The following is a 17,262-nucleotide window of genomic DNA, read 5'->3' on the forward strand; positions in this document are numbered from 1 at the left end:
GTGAAAATCTCATACCGTTTCTTGTCATTTTGAGATATATAGACGTTAAAATTTATATTCTTTCACAAAAGTCGAAACCTTTCGATTCAGCATCTAAAACAGAGGAGAACCATATTAGTGTAAAGAAATGAAGAAGGTTATAATTTTACAAGAGATGATGGAACAAAAAAAAATGAACATATATAAAAGGATATAAATCTTTGTAATAATGGTTTATTGGGATTTTAAAGAATGGTTGAGAAGCTTTCAATAGGATCAGATTCTTCAAGCATAGAAGCAGCTTGGAAGCAATCAGTAGCATCAGCTATACGACCATCGTATTTATGAACCATTCCCAAGTAATACCAAGCTTTTCTGTTTGTCGGATCAATCCTCAATGCATCAGAAAGCAAGCTTCTTGCCACAGGAAGCGTTGGCTGATGATCTTTCCCTCTTTCAGACAACAACGCTCCAACCGCTACTTTGCAAGGAACCGATGATCCGTCTAGTAATAACCCGTCCAAGAATGCCGCTAACGCTGGTTTAAACTCCTTTCGTCCTTCCCACATTCGACCTGGTCATAACCAAGAATTGAGCTAATTAAGAAAGAGACTTTTGAAAGATTAGCTAAAAAAAGATGGGTTCTTGTTCTTGCCTTCTGTATGCAGCATTGAAGCAGAGTATTGTTTCAGCTCGCCGGCTTTCTTCAGACATACTTCTACGTCGTTCCAATGCGAGAGGCTTGAGTAAAGATAAGCTAAGCCATGCCATACTTCAAACTCATTTACTTTGTCTTCCTCCATCTGTTATTCATTTTGTAAGAAGTTAAAACAAAAAAAGGTTTTGATGATCTCAATAGATTAAGAACAGAGGAGATTTGGAAACCTGAGAAAGAGTTCTGAGAGGTCCGAAAGATTTTCTTTGCGCTTGAACCAACGCAAGAAGATAACGGTAAGTCTCAACGGCTTCTGTTGGATTTGACTGAGAAATTTTCAGCTTTGCTTTAAGTCTTAACAAAGGTCCTTGATCCCACTTTGCGGTTTCATCTAAAGCAGCATCGGTCACAACCTCAGCTTCTGAGAACCGTTGCTGAGCCGACAAGACAAGCGCGAGAAATCTCCATCCTTTTAACACCGACCCTCCAGTTGCATCTATGAACTCTTTGGCGTAACGAGACGCAGCCTTTAAGTTCCGTTGCTCAGCGTATTGAACACCTAACTCAAAGATCAAATCAGGATTGTTGTGCTCAAAAGCTATAGCTCCATCTAATGCTTTCAACGATTCTGATTGAAGCCGAGATCTTTCGAAGTCCGATGTGGGAACTTTCGCTTGTTTCCCTAAACAAAGTCCTAACATCCTCAAACCAACGCCCTTCAAATGCTCATCCATCCCTTGAGCATTGTTGATAGCTCTCTGTGCGTAACCCGCACCTTCTGCAGCTAAAGAAGGCTCTTCGCTGCAAAGCTTAGCAGCTAACAAAAGCGCCACGAGATCATCAGGTTGTTCGTGTTTATGCAGAGACTTCCTAAGAAGGTTAACCGAAGCACTGTTTTGACCAGCTGCACTATAAGAAAGAGCCAGATTGTTCCAACGCTCAACACGGCTAAACACACCAGGCATTACTTCTTCGAGCTGCTTGGCGAGAACCGAGGTTTGGCTGCATAAAGATAACCCAAAGGTAAGGTGTTCGATCACAGACGGATCCCATTTCGCTTTCCCGAGGTTGAATTTCTTTAAGAGAATCATCAGAAGAAGAATGGCTTCTTCTAAGTTGTTTCTTGGTATGTACGAGCCTTCGATCTGAGAACCTAAACTCGGAGGACTCGCTTCGACTCCAGAATGTAGAAGGAAAACTGCAAAATCTTTCTGAATCCTTGCACAAGAGTCGTTATCGAGATTCCACTGGCTTAAAAGCGCGCGTCTATAAGCGGAGATGGCTTCTTGATAGTCACCAGATTCTTTCCATAGAGCCGGAAGTAACTCCACGGCGTGGCTAACGGTTTCTTGAAGTCTTGTGTCCACTTGAGCATCCGGTATCCCTTGCTGGAATATCTTCTCAACAGAATCAAGAACACTTTTGCATTCTCTTGCAGCCTCTGCAAATGAAAAATCCAGCAAGGAAAAGATTCAGATTGTTTAGAACCTCTGCATTTAAGTATGTTAAAGGGAGATTATTATACCGGTTATTCTTCCAAGCTTTTGAAGGGATTTGGCTTTCAAGTAGATAGCTTCAAGCACTAAGCTAGCAGCATGCTGTGAAACCGATTGTGGCGGTTCACGGGGACGGTTTTTCTTAGTAACCGGTTTCTCAGGCGGTACGGAGACCTGTAACCGCTGTATCGCTGCTTGAAGGTCAATACCTTCAAAGACACGAAGTGCGCCTTCTAAATTCCCTCTTTGGTATTCCAATCTTCCAAGAAGTGCTCTTGCTTCCTGTAAACTCATAAAAACGAGTGAGCAAATATTGAGAGACAAGAAGTTGGAATCATGAAACTTTGGGAAGATCACTAACAAACCTCGAAATTGAGAGATAAGCCTTCTCTCAAAGAAGATTCAGCTTCTTGGATATTTCCTTCATCAAGCTTTGCTTCGACTAAAGTTGTTTTCATGCAAATCCCATTTGCACATAGTGTTCTGCTAATCTCATCATCCCCGTTCTCGCTAAACTCTGCAGATTGATTCCCGAGCATTGTTCACCTTTTTATAGTCTAAACCGCATCAAAATTTCTGCGTCCTCTCTATCCTTTCAATACTTCAAACATCAATCCACCGTAACTAGCAACTGCATCAATGGGAACAATAAATAACTCATTCCACTGTAATTAAACCTTGTCACACCGAAATATGTAACACTATCATTGAGTTTAGTCAACGTAATTTCCTTTGTCCACAATCAAACATTGTCAAGAGAACAAGGCAGCCATTTCTGTGAATCCAAGAATTGGAATCATTATCTTGAAAGGACCCACCAAAATGGAACCTTCAAAGACAAAAAAATCTTCAACTTTGTCATCTTTCTGACTTTTTTATTTCTTTGTTTTTCACTTAGGAATCATCACCTATCCGAGACTATAATCCTGTTATATTTTCTTCAAATCAGCAAGATATATTCTGATAAATAAATTTACAGTTCTTGTTCGAAATCAAACTACAATGTGGGTCCTCATAAAGAAACAAATCTGTCAACGACATTGCTTTTCAAGTTAGATTTTCAAAGAGACCAAACAATGATGAAACTGAATCTCAAAAGACATTCAAATTGTCTGGTTTGGATCGGAAAACAAAGCCAATTTCGGGGAAAAAATGAAATTCTAGCGTACCTACGATCATCCGCTTCATGTTCCAGGAAAGCCGATCGAATCAACGACGCCAATAAGAAAAGAAGAAGAAGAAGAAGAAGAAGAAGAAGAAGAAGAAGAAGAAGAAGGAGGTGCGAATTACGCTGAGAGAAATCGGATCTCAGCACCGGGAAATGGGAAAAAGTCAAAACCTGAATCTGTCTGACGAAGGAAGGAGAAGAAATGAAAAAGAGGAAACTTTTTTTCTCTCCGTCCTTTTAATGCTCGTCGTATAATTGTTATTATTATAAGCGTGTCTGTGTTAAAACTTAAAAGCGAACGGAGTCTTAGGAACCGTACGTGGTTCCGATGTTGCAGAACGTGAACGGAGAGAGAGAGAGAAACACCTGTTCTGTCTAAAACTCTCTGTCTGTAATTCTGGTTGTTCATCAGGGGTATAGTTGTCATTTCGTCATAAGAGGTTTTCAGTCTTCTCTGTTTTTTTTTTTTTTTTTTATATTTACCTATTGGTTGGTGTGAATTTTTGCATTAAAGGGAATATTGAGCATTTTTGCAGAAGCATGAAATTATAGAGATCAAGGTTAATTGAATCATTTGAGACTTGAGAGCTAAATGCTCATCAAGATCATCCCACGAAGGTCGAATTATGCAGCTTGTTGTTACGTTAACCCCTCGTCCTCTCAAAATTGAAAAGCAGATAGCTCATACCAAAAAAAAATAACAGGGAGTAGAATTGGTGGAGAGAAGGGACCCAGTCCAAAGCCCAGTGTAACTATCCCTAAGGCCCAATCTTGGAAGTCTAGAAGTCCATATTGTACGACAAGACAGAAGAGCGTGGGTTCGAACTCCTCAGCCTGCTTTTTTTATACATTTCTCGAAATTTTTCTCTATTGTCGTGTGAGTTTATAATAATTATTATTCAGATCTACGATATTTTGATCTACGCATATGCTTAGCGACTTGTTCCCAAATCAATAGACAAGTCAGTAAAATCCCTTAAAGATAATATTCCGCGTGTTTGTTCATATTCGTCGTTGTAAATAATCGGCTACGATATTTCTATCCAATCCATATCTAATAACATTTAATAGATCGAATCTAACTTTTGATTAATGCGATTTACAATTAGGAGGAATTAGATAAGAAGGTTAAACTTTATATCAACATGCAACAAGCTAAAGTTGTATCGCCCGCCATATATATAACAAATTATCATTGTTTTCTTTCAAGTATTTAAAGAATCAAACAAAAATCTCTCAAGCATTTCATAAAATAGATGACAACCTAAAGCCAAACAAAAGGCTTTCAAGTTATGAAGTGTCTAAACACTTGCATAGAGCTTCACATCCTCTACATGGCCTAGATAGGTGCGACGCATATCATAGTTAGAGCTTCACATCCTCTCAAACTTAATAGAAAACACCATTGATGCATATGTCTTTATGATGGTAATAATAATGGGGTAGGCAACACTTGATTGTTCTCCATGACAGGTTTCCACTATGTTCTCCAATAATATGTCATTGACTTCTATTTCAAGCATTTAAAGAAAATGATATGTGCATAATTTGTTCAGCTTTGATGCTAATAGTTTCTATAAATCTCCTAGCCAAAAGCAAAACAAAGTCAGATTGCTGTAAGCGTCTCTCAAGCAGATCGGTTGTCCCATGGCGCTCTCGTTCTCCGCATGTATTCCATGTTCGTCGCGACAATAAAGCTCTTCTACATGCCTCTTCACCCGACAATGCCATAAAATGCATTGTTGTTTGGGATTCCTGGAAAGATTTGCATGTTCCATTCCTGAAGATTTCTTTGGGCATTAGATACAACTCAAAACAAATAGCACCAAATAAACCCTAGTATCTATCAAAATCAGGTCCGAGATTTCGAAATCGAGACAATAATTACAATAGATAGCACATAGTTTAATTAGACTCCGAAAGTAAAATCGAAAGCAAAACTCAGATCGGATTCAATTACCTACTCAACGGTTTGACTCCTGATTCTCGTCTAGCTAGAGTGGTCACAGAGAGAATATGATTTGAGAGAGGTAAAAGAAAAGAAGATGGAGAGAAATTTTGAAATTTGATTTCGCAAATAGTATAAGTAAACCACAGAGAAAATACATCGGCCATAACATTGGACGATTTTGACCCTGTGATTTCTCAATAATTACATTATATTGATACCGTTCGATTGCGAGGACACTTGTCGTCATCTGGTTACTATTTCCTAAAAATATTGGCGCCATATCGAAAAATTTCATTCGGTGCAAACGGAGACGGTCAAGCTTCCGTTAAACTTGACGGTCAAGTTCAGATCGTTTATAAATCGTTCCGAAGTTCCCGTCCAAAGACCCGGTTAGAAAACGTTCATACAAATTATATGAACATATATCATAAGTTATTAAGACGGCGTTTATATAGATATCAAAATGGGGTTTTTCAACACTATTAATCTTATTTTTCGGTGATTATAGAAATTTCTTTTTCTGTTTTCTTTGAGCAAACAACATTATAGAATTTCTTAGGTCAAAAACATTATACAACTTGGAAAATGATTGACGCATGTTAATAGAATATGTTAACTTGTCCAACAGCAAAACTCTCTTCTAGTTAATAGCTAGAAAGTTCACAACCATTCATTCAATTATTATCAATTTAACTATTGGGTTTGAAAGTAGAATTAAGCAGAACTAGGAAACATATACTCAACGAAGTGGGTTTCGTTTTGTCACGTTGAACATCCTAATATGTTCATATCCAACAACCTTACGACGCTTGAAACGAATCCAGAGTTAAGCTTTATCACTAGACCTGCTTGTACATCGGCTTGAATCTTTCCATGCATATGCAATGTGAGATCAGGAAATCACAGTAGACTTTATTTTTTGTACATGTTGTATTTCGTCAAGCTTGTCCTTTGGGGTGTACCAAGACGGATTCCATATATGTAATGTTGTAGAAAACATTAATTTATAGATCATGGTCAATCTGGATGTGGTGTTTCTGATTTTGAATATGTAAGTGAAAATCTTGTTCAATATGCTATCGCAATCCTCGAACAAGATTTTCTCGTGCAGATTCAAGGACAGCAACATCACCTCTCGACTGACCATGATTGATTCTTGTTTCTTACATCGTTTTATGTTTGGAATCTGTTTTGGTAAGCCCCAAAGGACAAGTACTAAGGAGGACAATATGTACCGAAATAATAATGGTTATTACTTGTGGTTTCATGACTTCGCAAAGCTATGCATGGAAGGATTCAAGCAGATGTACAAGCATGTTGGGAATAGCCATACTTGGGAGACAAAGCTACATTAAGACTCTGGATTTGGTCACTTAAACGATGCACGAGAATCAACGCCTACAAGTTAATTAGGAAGTTGTACGAGAGTTAGCAACCCAAGGAAAGAGTCGCATAAACAGGCGCAGTGTACGTTTAATGGTTTGTGTTTGGATTTCCAGTTAATTACCGGGAAATACTATCATAGTATACGTTACTGTTTTGTAGTATTAATTTAATATAAACAGACGCAGTGTACGTGTAATGGTTTGTGTCTGAATAACCTAACAATCATTTCATAGCGACCCAAAATTTCTAAATTCCAGCTATTCTATACCTGACGTTTGAATCCTTGATACTCTTTCATCCACGACCATTCAGAACTGTTCAATTCATCGAATGTTTTTTTTGTTTTTTGCTAAAAAAAAAATTCATTCATCGTAGTTTGGAACCGTGTTATTATATGAATTCATCAATAGTAATTTTTTTCTGCTGATTTATAATCTATTCGAACATAAGCCAATTAAAAATCGTCAAAATTAACGGACACACAAGTCCATCACAACTTCGAAAGTTTAATTACTGAGAGTTTGTTTGTCCTGCTCAATGAAAAAAAAAAACAGTACTTCATAATTAGATTATTGTTGAATTCCTAACAACCTGCTTGGTTAAAAAAGTAGTTGTTGAGCCCAAAAAAAAAAGTGATAAAAGATGACTTTACACACAGATACACAACATATAATCGGTAACCCTGACACATACAACATACCATTCACATTTTACACTAATTATGGGTGTTTTTTCTTCTCTTTAGCTTTTTCCAATAATAATTAGCAGCCTCTTATTGGATTTTTCTATAGATATATACATGAGAAGAATATTAAAAGACTTTTGCATTTCCTGTTAAATGATATACAACAAAAGCGTTAGGTGGCATTTACACTTCTAATTAAGACCTTCATTTTCTTGCATCTCTGTAAACGATTCAGATCAATCAATCTCAAACCCTTAACCCAAGTTATACTTTTTGTGTTATATTTTATTTATTTGTTAAAACAAAGTTTCACCCTAGTAATTCTAAGCTTGAAACTGTGAAGCATTATTTGACAGCAATAATCTCAATTTAGTATAGTAGATAAATAATTGAAAAGATGTAGCTATTTAGAGCCCCCACACCCACAGGCCACGAAATAGGTATTGTCACAAGGTGTATGGACCAGCGAGCTCTAGCATTCGAATATTTTGCAAGCTTTAAGTATTCCTTTTTTTTGATAAAAACAATATATCAGAATATTATCCTTTCCACTTTTACATAATAATCGACACCATTAAAATTGTAAGCTGGATTTTTGTTATTCATATAAAAGTAATCAACCAAACGTACATAAAACACATATACATGTTAAGTAATCAAATCACTGATACCATGTCCTTTTCATTCTCCTTTGGCATTGGAAAACATTTAAAGCTTATTGTAAGGTCTGAGTTGATTTGTCCCAATTCAAAATTATCAGAGTTAGTTCTTACGTATAGTCAATCATCAAATCATCTGTAATCCTACAATATTTTAATACCATCCTTTTTCATATTACTATTATTTCCATATATATTATAAATAATAAAGTGACTAGATATGTATTTATATTTTATACCCATAATATTAAGACCAGAATCCGAACTACATTACTTATTTGTTCTTCAATAGACCAATTAGTAATTTTGTGCGTGTTTTATGTAGACATCACAGCAATAAATTACTTATATATATCCTCTGCATATTATTGCGTGAATTAGTTATGCACGCATTTATTTGACAAGACCTCTTGACTTAGCAATTATTAATATAGAGAATAGAATTATAGATATAAGATGTCTGAAGTCATTCGTAAGCACGGAGGCATATATGAGTTTAGTGGCATCCTTATCCATGCTTTAAGGTTGATTAATTTTTCACTGAATATCAATAAACGGTGTGATTCATGTAGAACATATTAACACGGTTATGTTCATTGTGATTAGTGTAAAATAATCGGTGCAGAAAATATTTCAACACGGTGAACGAAAATTGTTTATATCGCTGACCACTGACCAGTAAATGAGTGAAGTATAACGTCCAAACTTTAAGCTATAAAGAGTGACCGAAACATTCATATAGAGTACACAACTACATATATTGCCCATATTTTTTCCTTTTATTTACCATATATTCCTCACATTTAATTAAATTTATCTTAATCGTGCACATATATAGCAACCCCATATATGAGATTAAATACTACTGATTCATTAAAAATGGTTACAATTAAACTAAATAAAATGGATGACTCATTAATTTTCTTCTCTCCCACAAACACCCACCACTCGATCTTTCAAACTATTAATAGTTTCCTGATCCCTATTTGCAATAGGTTCACCTTCACCTATTTAATACATAAGTAGAAGCTACATTACTATCGAACAAAAAAAAGTAGAAGCTACATTACTACCGAAGAAAACTGGTGTCATCCTACAAAGGCGACCTAATTAAACCGATTAAGTATTGATCTAGAAGAATATTCAGTCAGTTAGTCGTCTATGATTACAGTCTGGTTTGATACAAAAATCCCAAAAAAGGAAACAAAATAATAACTAATTTTTTAAAAGGCAACCTAATTGAACGAGTTACGTGGCTTAAACAGTTTTATACATTGTAAGTTGTAACACATGCAATAATAAATGTTAAAAAAAAAAAACATATGCAATAATATGGCCTCTCGCCCATTTACGTTCACAATTCCAATAACATATTGTGCTGTAGATAACTTTGAATTGTTTAGAATAATATGACTATTTGGCTACCGAAAACAACAATCGAAAATTAATTTGAAAAAAAGACTGCATGGGAAACCTTTTTGTAACATAAGTATTAATGAGATGTATGAATTATTTATCTTTGTCCGTCATATGAATGACGCTTTCAAAAATATATCAGATGAATGAATTGTTTCTACTTAATTACATTATTTTTATACATTTTTGTTAATGATACATTATTATTTATATAACCTAACTAGATGTAAGTTTCTTTAAAATTAATTATGGAACACAAGTGTTTTCCTTGGACCCGACGCTGACAAGCGGGTGAGTTGTGACGTCGGTCGTTGAATATTCTTTGATAATTACATAAGAATATAAAATGGATCCCATTTTTTTTTTTGTCTATTTACGTTTGGCAGCATCATTATCCACGCACAACACAAAATCACGCAATTTCATTATTTTTCATTAACAATTAAACACAATTTCTAGATGACAAAAAAAAAATTAAACACAATTTCTTATTCAACAGTTATTATATTACGTTTAATTAAGCAGATTTGGTTCAGTTCTTTAGGTATTTTTTTGTCGCGAATTGAAGCATCTCAATTTTTCTGATACCTTTTTTGTTTTCGATATATATATAGATAATTAGATATGTCGGGTTTTTATGTAGATATATATATATATATATATAGTATATCACGGGAATTTTTTTGTTATATGATTATAAGAGTATGCATAGACATAAATGAATACCGTACTAGTAGGGAAAAAAGAATACCGTATTATAAGTATTGACACAAAACATCCATGCTTTATGATGAATTATTTGTGAAAAGTTACGAACTTATACGCGGTTTGCTTTAGAATGTTTCACTTTTTGTTGGTCAATAAATAAAGGGATGCATTTTAACCAAAAAATAAAACAAATGAATTTCACTTGAACTTTGCACTTCCAGGCATACAGATCAACCATATTATATACAAATAAATAATTATATTCGCAAAAAAAACATATACAAACATTATACGTAGCTCTATGATTACGCCCAGTCTGGCAATTATAATGCCCTTATATTTCGTTGCTTCACTCTTAAGGTTTGCGTTTAGAGAACTACCTTCATACATATGTCGAACTACTAATGTAAATTTAATCATCATTGTTGTGAAATGTAAATTTGATGGCGTCGATGTATACATACTGTTCTTTTTTTCAACAACATAAAAAATAAGAGTTACTTGTGGTTTCCCCTTTCTTCTACTTTTAACAAACAAACAAATAAATAAATCCAACAAAAATATATATATATATATATAGGTCATTTCAGAAAAATGACAATAAATTATGGATTATAAAACCTTAGGCTGGAGAGCAGATAATCAATTCATTACAGATTATTTATAATAGATTAATCATGATTAAGCTTGGTAAAACATCAATTAATGTTCTGAAACATCACAAATCTTTAAAATGGCATGGATTATCACAGGATGGAAGAGATTAAATTAGGAGTTGTCTTATTATACAATAAAAGGTTAATATGGATGAGTTATACTAGTTTCATATTTCGGAAATAAAGTACAACTATTCGTTCGTTATTCATTGCGGTATATAATTATGCTCGAAACTTAAGAGTCGTGTACGTAGTCGTAAAAAACCAAAAACAAAATTTCGAAATTAACAATAACGAACATAAAAATGTAAGTATATATATATATGCCCATGTATCATTAAACTGCTGCAACAACAGCTCGCAAATCATTACGTTTCATAACTATAATGTCTTCATCATCGTCAATGTCAAACCACAAGATTCCAAAAACACTAATGATTTTGCTCATCATAAACTTATTACGCCTAATCCAAACTACTTCAGCTGTGACAAACTCCAATTCCAACTCCCACTTCTCAAGATTCTCGAGACATCGAAGTTCATCATCATCAAGAACCAAACAAGGGTTTATTGCATCGGTCCAAGAGGGTATGAACCATGCTCTCTTGGCTCGGTCTCTCGCTTTCAATCTCACTCTTTCTCATCGCACCGCAAAAGCTCACATGGTCGATCCCGTCCACGACTGCCTTGAGCTGCTCGACGACACAATTGAAATGTTGTCTCGCATCAACATTTCAGGTAATGATGATCATGAAGATGTTCATACATGGCTAAGCGCAGCACTCACGAACCAAGATACTTGTGAGCAGAGCCTCCAAGAAAAATCCAAGTCGTACCAAAACGAATTTGCGATGGATTTTGTTGCAAGAAACCTCTCTGGCATGCTGACTAACTCGCTTGAGTTGTACGTATTGTCCGTAAAGCAGAAAGGCGGGAGACTCTTGTCGGAACGTGAGCATATTCCGACGTTTGTTACTTCGTCGGATCGGAGGCTTCTAGAAGCTTCGGTGGAGAAGCTGAAGTTTGACGCGGTGGTGGCTGCAGACGGAAGTGGGACCCATAAAACCGTAGGAGAAGCGTTGTTGAGTGCTTCACTGGCGGCGAGTAGTGGGGTCAGGACCATAATTTACCTGAAAGCTGGGACCTATCACGAGAACATCAAGATTCCGACTAAGCAGAAGAACGTTATGTTAGTTGGTGATGGGAAGGGTAAAACGGTCATTGTAGGTAGCAGAAGTTATAGAGGCGGCTGGACTACTTACCAAACTGCCACCGTTGGTAAGATTTCAGTATTCAGTTTAGTTTTATCTGAAAGTTTAACTAACATTTCTACCAACACTAAAAAAAAAAAATGTCTATTCAGATTCGATTTTAAGAATTTTTTGGGTTTACAAAATGTTATATAGAAAATCGAATGAAAAAACAAATATCGTTCGGTCCTATTTATCAGTGTGTGGTTTAGTTTTGGGTTTGGTGTTTTAACAAAAACTTTATCTTTTTTATTTTTTTTGCCATCAACAAAAACTTTATCTTAATTTAAGAAGATTGAAATTTTAATATATTTAACATTTGGTTCGGTTTGGTTTTAGTTTAACACTTCGGAGAAAATAAGACAGAATTAGTTGGTTTTCTTCTTTGGTCCGGTTGAATTATGAATTTCTTTGGTACGGTTTGATTAAATTAGGATCGGTTAACGGATTGAAGCTTTTTTCTTTTTTAAAAAAAAATTGGAAGCTGCTATGGGAGAGGGGTTTATAGCGCGCGACATGACATTCGTGAACAGCGCCGGACCCAAATCGGAGCAAGCGGTGGCACTTCGGGTCGGAGCAGATAAATCCGTCGTGTATCGATGCTCCGTCGAAGGATACCAAGACTCACTCTACACACACTCGAATCGACAATTTTACCGAGAGACAGACATCACCGGAACCGTCGATTTCATCTTCGGAAACTCAGCCGTCGTTTTCCAATCCTGCAACATCGTCGCCCGGAAACCATTACCGGGTCAGAGAAACTTCGTGACGGCGCAAGGACGGAGACACCGGGATCAGAACACCGGAATCTCGATTCAAAACTGCAAGATCACGGCGCAATCGATGACTTTTCTTGGCCGGCCGTGGAAGGAGTATTCGAGGACGGTGGTGATGCAATCTTTCCTCGACGGGTCGATTCACCCGTCCGGTTGGTCTCCTTGGTCGGGTAGTTTCGGTCTCAACACTCTGTTTTACGGCGAATTTGAGAATTCGGGTCCTGGATCATCGGTTTCGGGTCGGGTTAAATGGAGTGGGTATCATTCGTCTTTAACAGTGAAAGAAGCGGAACGGTTTACTGTCGCTGGTTTCATTGACGGCGCGATGTGGTTGCCGTCAACGGGCGTTAGTTTCGACTCGGGACTTGTGAAGTGAGCTTATTACACAATTAAGCAGCTGGTTTGGCAATTATCAAAATTCTTATATAATTAAGTTCTTAGCTGAATTGTGATTAATAATTGTTAATTAATTACAACAACTGTGTGTTTAAATAAATCCCTTTCTTGTTTTAAGAATATGTTACTTTAAAATCTGGACTTGTTGCGTGATGTTACTACTAATCTGTTCTGTTTTACATTTTCTATATGTGTATATATGATTAAAATTGTCATTATTCGTTTCAGTTTTTATGTTTAGTTGGCAACTGCGATAATTAGACATTCATATTTGTAACTATCAAGAATTTTACAATTTGTGGTAACTGCAAATAAGTACAACATTTATCATCTTTTCCTAAGAAAATTTGTACACTATTATAGTTAGTGAACTATAAACGTGTTAAGTATAGTGGATCCACTATATTACATGTTGTAAAGGATAAGTTGTGTGTCACAAAACACACAACTAATCAAATCTTCTCTAAAAATTAAACTCTGTATATACACAAAAGCAATACTAACATAAATCGGCCATAGCATGATAAATATAAAATCCCATATTATCAAATGAAGAAAAGAAAAGAAAAAAGGTTTTCCGTTAGTTTTCGACTAATTAGGCCTATGACTAATACAAGACTAATACAAGATTAGTATGTTAGAGGCTATACGTATGGGTTTCGAAAACTCTTTTATCATCGCTTACTTGCAGGCTTCAATACTATTAATGGATGGGCTATACCCTTATCAAGAGGCCATAACTTGGATCCAATTTATTCACATAGATTGGTTTACAGTTTACTTACGATTGGCAGAAACGCAGAACGAACTCTCGTTCTTTGTTAGTTAAGTATATTTTGACTGAAATAATGTTAGTCAAATGGTTGGTCTATTAATAAATAATGCATGTTTACAATAGTCCAAATTCCAAACTATTCATAGATGCTACATGCGATGGTTTTGAGTTTTTTCTTTTTCGGAGAAATTTCATGTATACGCCAAAATAAAAAATAAAAATCATGTTAAAATTTGTTTTTTAACTGTGAGTAATTAATTAAATTCGTATGTTTTGGTCTTGTTAACATGCAAGATGAAAAGTGTGAAGAGTTATATTTACAGTTTAATATTGAGATTATCTTATTCAAGTCTCAATTGGATACTAGTATACATTTTAACATCCTCATGCATTTCCGGATATGTAACTATGCAAGCACTCGTTGAAACTTAAGAAAATATATAATATAATTTTATTTTCTGTGGAGAGCCATATACCAACTAACCATAATTGAAGAATAGTGATCAACAATAATTAAAAGTTTAAATGAAAATAAAAGAGTTAATTAGGAAGTGGTCATCGTTTTGGGTATTAAAATCTTGCCTCTCCAACAATAGGCAAGATTGGCCCCACCTTTTCTTTTTCCACGGTTCCGTTAAATACAATTTACATACTTGCATGTACGTGTGTTATATGTATGTGGACAATAAATTTATCCCACGTGCAACCTACTGTTTCTGTTCGTTTTTTTCTTTTAAGTTTTAGTAAGTTAGTAACCAACAAAATTCTTAGCGTTATACATTCTATAAAGTACAAAAATAATCAGAACATGTTCCTATAGGCGAGTGGCAAAATCCTCATAACATGGTCTTTGTCTTTAAAATAATTATTTTGACCTTCTATCCTTTTTCTGTTCTTCTATCTTTGTTGATTCCTTTAAACAATGTGTTTATACCAGAATAACCATATTCCAATTAATCACTATCTAACAAAGTTATATGTAAGATAATGTACAATTAAAAATATATATCAAAAAATTTTAATATTGAAGGTGTATTATTAGAAGCGGCGTTTTGGTTGTTGAGAAGTCTTCCGACAAGTCAAAACTAGAGAGATCGAATTTAGTTAGCCATGCAAAAATTTTAAATATGTTTTGCATCTGTTTGAAAAACTGTGAACAGTTTCTCAAAAATTAACAGCAGTTCTACGTGTAAATCTGAAATTTAATTTAAGATTATACGTTACAGTCGTTATATTTTTAACGAGTGTACACAAGACTTAAAAATAATCAAAGAAATGAAATTGAAACCTAAAATCATATTGTCACTATCCAACTTGTTTCAAATAAAGATGTTTTAACGAAAATTTGTGGGTATAATACTTTTTACAATATAAAATAATGCAAATTTTTGTGTGTTTGCAAGTAAGGTTTGGCCCGTCTGATTCAGATACATCTGTCTTTGAGGTTTGGCAAAAAAAAAGGAAAGAATATGAGCGCCGTCATGTTATCCACCGGAGAAAGTAATAACGGAGCCACGTCATCAAATTACGGAATAAATTCGCCGACAGTTGTAACGTCAAGCATAATCAGCCGTCTTCTTTTTTCACAAAACGTAATAAAAGCAGCTGACAAAAAGAGAAAGAAAGGCGTCAGTGATGACGTGGCTTTTTCACACGTTTCCGATTTTAAACGTGAGTGAATACGATATAATTCCTCTTTTTTGTTTCAGTTTAACAATTGTCACGATTTAGTCTATTATTACTGGGCCAGTAGCATTTGTTCTTTTCTATTTGTTTTACGTTTTTAGTTGAATATTAAAAGTTAGCCCCAACGACTAAACTATTATTAATTACAGAAAATGAAGGGGAGAATCAAAATAAAAACGAATGGTGTAGTTACGGAGTATTAATTATATAATTAAACAAAATTAAAAGATAAAGATAAGAGAAAAAGGAAAGTGGGGGTGGGTAAAGGCCATAGCCATGTGCCTTCATGTGGTGGTTGGCCCATTAGTGGGTCCACTCTACCACTTCTTCAACTCTTCCTTCTAGTTTTATTAATAGTAATCTACACCTTATTACTCATTTGGTTACACTCCTAATATCATTTTTGGTTTTGTTTTGTTTTGTTTTATCAATTATCATTTTACCGAAACTTAGTTACCGTTTAAACTCTAAACATATTTCTATGATAGATGTTTAATTTGAAACCTTATAGAAAACTGTGGGATTAATTAAGGAGTTTTTGGAGCTGAATTTTGAAGAGGGGAGATTTTGACCCCCCAAAAAAGATGGGAAATATGATAATAGTAATATACAAAATAAGTAATGGCGTGAAAAATACGTCCGGCGGCAAAGCGTTAGGGAGAGAGTGATTAACACAAAAGAGATGGGACTAATGCTAAATTATAGCCTTAACCAAACACAAATCGTATTCCTCAAGTCTCCCTTCTCTTCTTTTTTTTTTTTTTTAATTTTCTTTGGGTAGTCTTTCCTAAATTAGTTTTATAACCAATTGAATTATCTCATTTACTATAAAAAAGAAAGGAAATATATTTATATACAATTTTGTTGTTGCTTTGCATGGTGAATACATTTTTTCATATCTTTGATCCCTTTTTATCACGTTTTATCTTTGATGATGCGAGCAGCTATTACGTTTATAGCACACACTCTCTCTCTATCTTCCAGTTGATCATAGTTGTTTTTCTCTTTCAATTGGGATCGAATATAAATACTCAATCGGTTGCCTTACGAGCGTTGGATTTTCATTTGCTGATTTTTTAATTTGTAAGATATCAAACAAGTAATACTTATCAATTAATTGATTTTTTTGGGTTTTTGTTGATTATTTTGCAATGAAAATGAGCTTAGACGTTTTTCCATACTAATCGTCATTAATTGTCAACTAATGTTAACAGAAATTAAATACATACATATTAAATAAGATATATCGCTTACCTAATATTATCATAATCGTCTCTATTAGCTGTTCACGTTAATTAATCCATACGCATTCGTCACTTAAATTAACCTTTTTATAAAAAACAAACAAATAAAAAAAAATGAGGTGGGAATCTTATACCATAACCTGATGTCTGCTCCGAATGGCTCCTATTTCCGTTAATGCAAAGCTAATAGCCAAAAGAGCTCAATTAATTTGCGTCTACGTAAACACCATCCGACTTTTTATTTTTTTAGCTGAAATATTATACATTCTAATTGGTCAAAAAATAGCCAAGTTCTGTTAATTTATTAATTGGCACCCTTTTTCTTCAAGCCAAAACATCGTTTTCAACTAAAGGGCCAACTAAAGGTGTGTAT

General features: G+C 34.8%; 2 protein-coding genes across 2 annotated transcripts; one reads left to right on the forward strand and one right to left on the reverse strand.

The window, feature by feature from the left end:
* Nucleotides 1-19: 19 nt before the first annotated feature.
* On the reverse strand, nucleotides 20-3,555 carry LOC18026756 (protein NPG1). Its single transcript, XM_006411516.2, has 6 exons — nucleotides 3,300-3,555; nucleotides 2,496-2,761; nucleotides 2,160-2,412; nucleotides 865-2,075; nucleotides 635-782; nucleotides 20-553 (listed from the first exon to the last, which is right to left on the reverse strand). The coding sequence occupies exons 2-6, from the start codon at nucleotides 2,667-2,669 to the stop codon at nucleotides 225-227; spliced, it is 2,115 nt and encodes a 704-aa protein (XP_006411579.1). The 5' UTR covers nucleotides 2,670-2,761; nucleotides 3,300-3,555; the 3' UTR covers nucleotides 20-224.
* Nucleotides 3,556-11,048: 7,493 nt separating this feature from the next.
* On the forward strand, nucleotides 11,049-13,367 carry LOC18026757 (probable pectinesterase/pectinesterase inhibitor 16). The gene is made up of 2 exons (XM_006411517.2): nucleotides 11,049-12,037; nucleotides 12,494-13,367. The coding sequence occupies exons 1-2, from the start codon at nucleotides 11,146-11,148 to the stop codon at nucleotides 13,162-13,164; spliced, it is 1,563 nt and encodes a 520-aa protein (XP_006411580.1). The 5' UTR covers nucleotides 11,049-11,145; the 3' UTR covers nucleotides 13,165-13,367.
* The last annotated feature ends 3,895 nt before the right edge of the window (nucleotides 13,368-17,262 follow it).

The sequence above is a fragment of the Eutrema salsugineum genome, unplaced genomic scaffold, assembly GCF_000478725.1.
Source record: "Eutrema salsugineum unplaced genomic scaffold, Eutsalg1_0 scaffold_10, whole genome shotgun sequence".
NCBI classification, from domain to species: Eukaryota; Viridiplantae; Streptophyta; class Magnoliopsida; order Brassicales; family Brassicaceae; genus Eutrema; species Eutrema salsugineum.

Excerpts from the sequence above, each read along its gene's own strand:
- LOC18026756 (XM_006411516.2), bottom strand. The coding sequence starts at position 2,669 with ATGCTCGGGAATCAATCTGCAGAGTTTAGCGAGAACGGGGATGATGAG. Across the intron at positions 2,413-2,495 it reads GCTTATCTCTCAATTTCGAG|GAAGCAAGAGCACTTCTTGG; the intron begins GTTTGTTAGTGA and ends ATGAGTTTACAG. Across the intron at positions 2,076-2,159 it reads AAAGCTTGGAAGAATAACCG|AGGCTGCAAGAGAATGCAAA; the intron begins GTATAATAATCT and ends TTTCATTTGCAG.
- LOC18026757 (XM_006411517.2), top strand. The coding sequence starts at position 11,146 with ATGTCTTCATCATCGTCAATGTCAAACCACAAGATTCCAAAAACACTA. Across the intron at positions 12,038-12,493 it reads TTACCAAACTGCCACCGTTG|CTGCTATGGGAGAGGGGTTT; the intron begins GTAAGATTTCAG and ends AAAAATTGGAAG.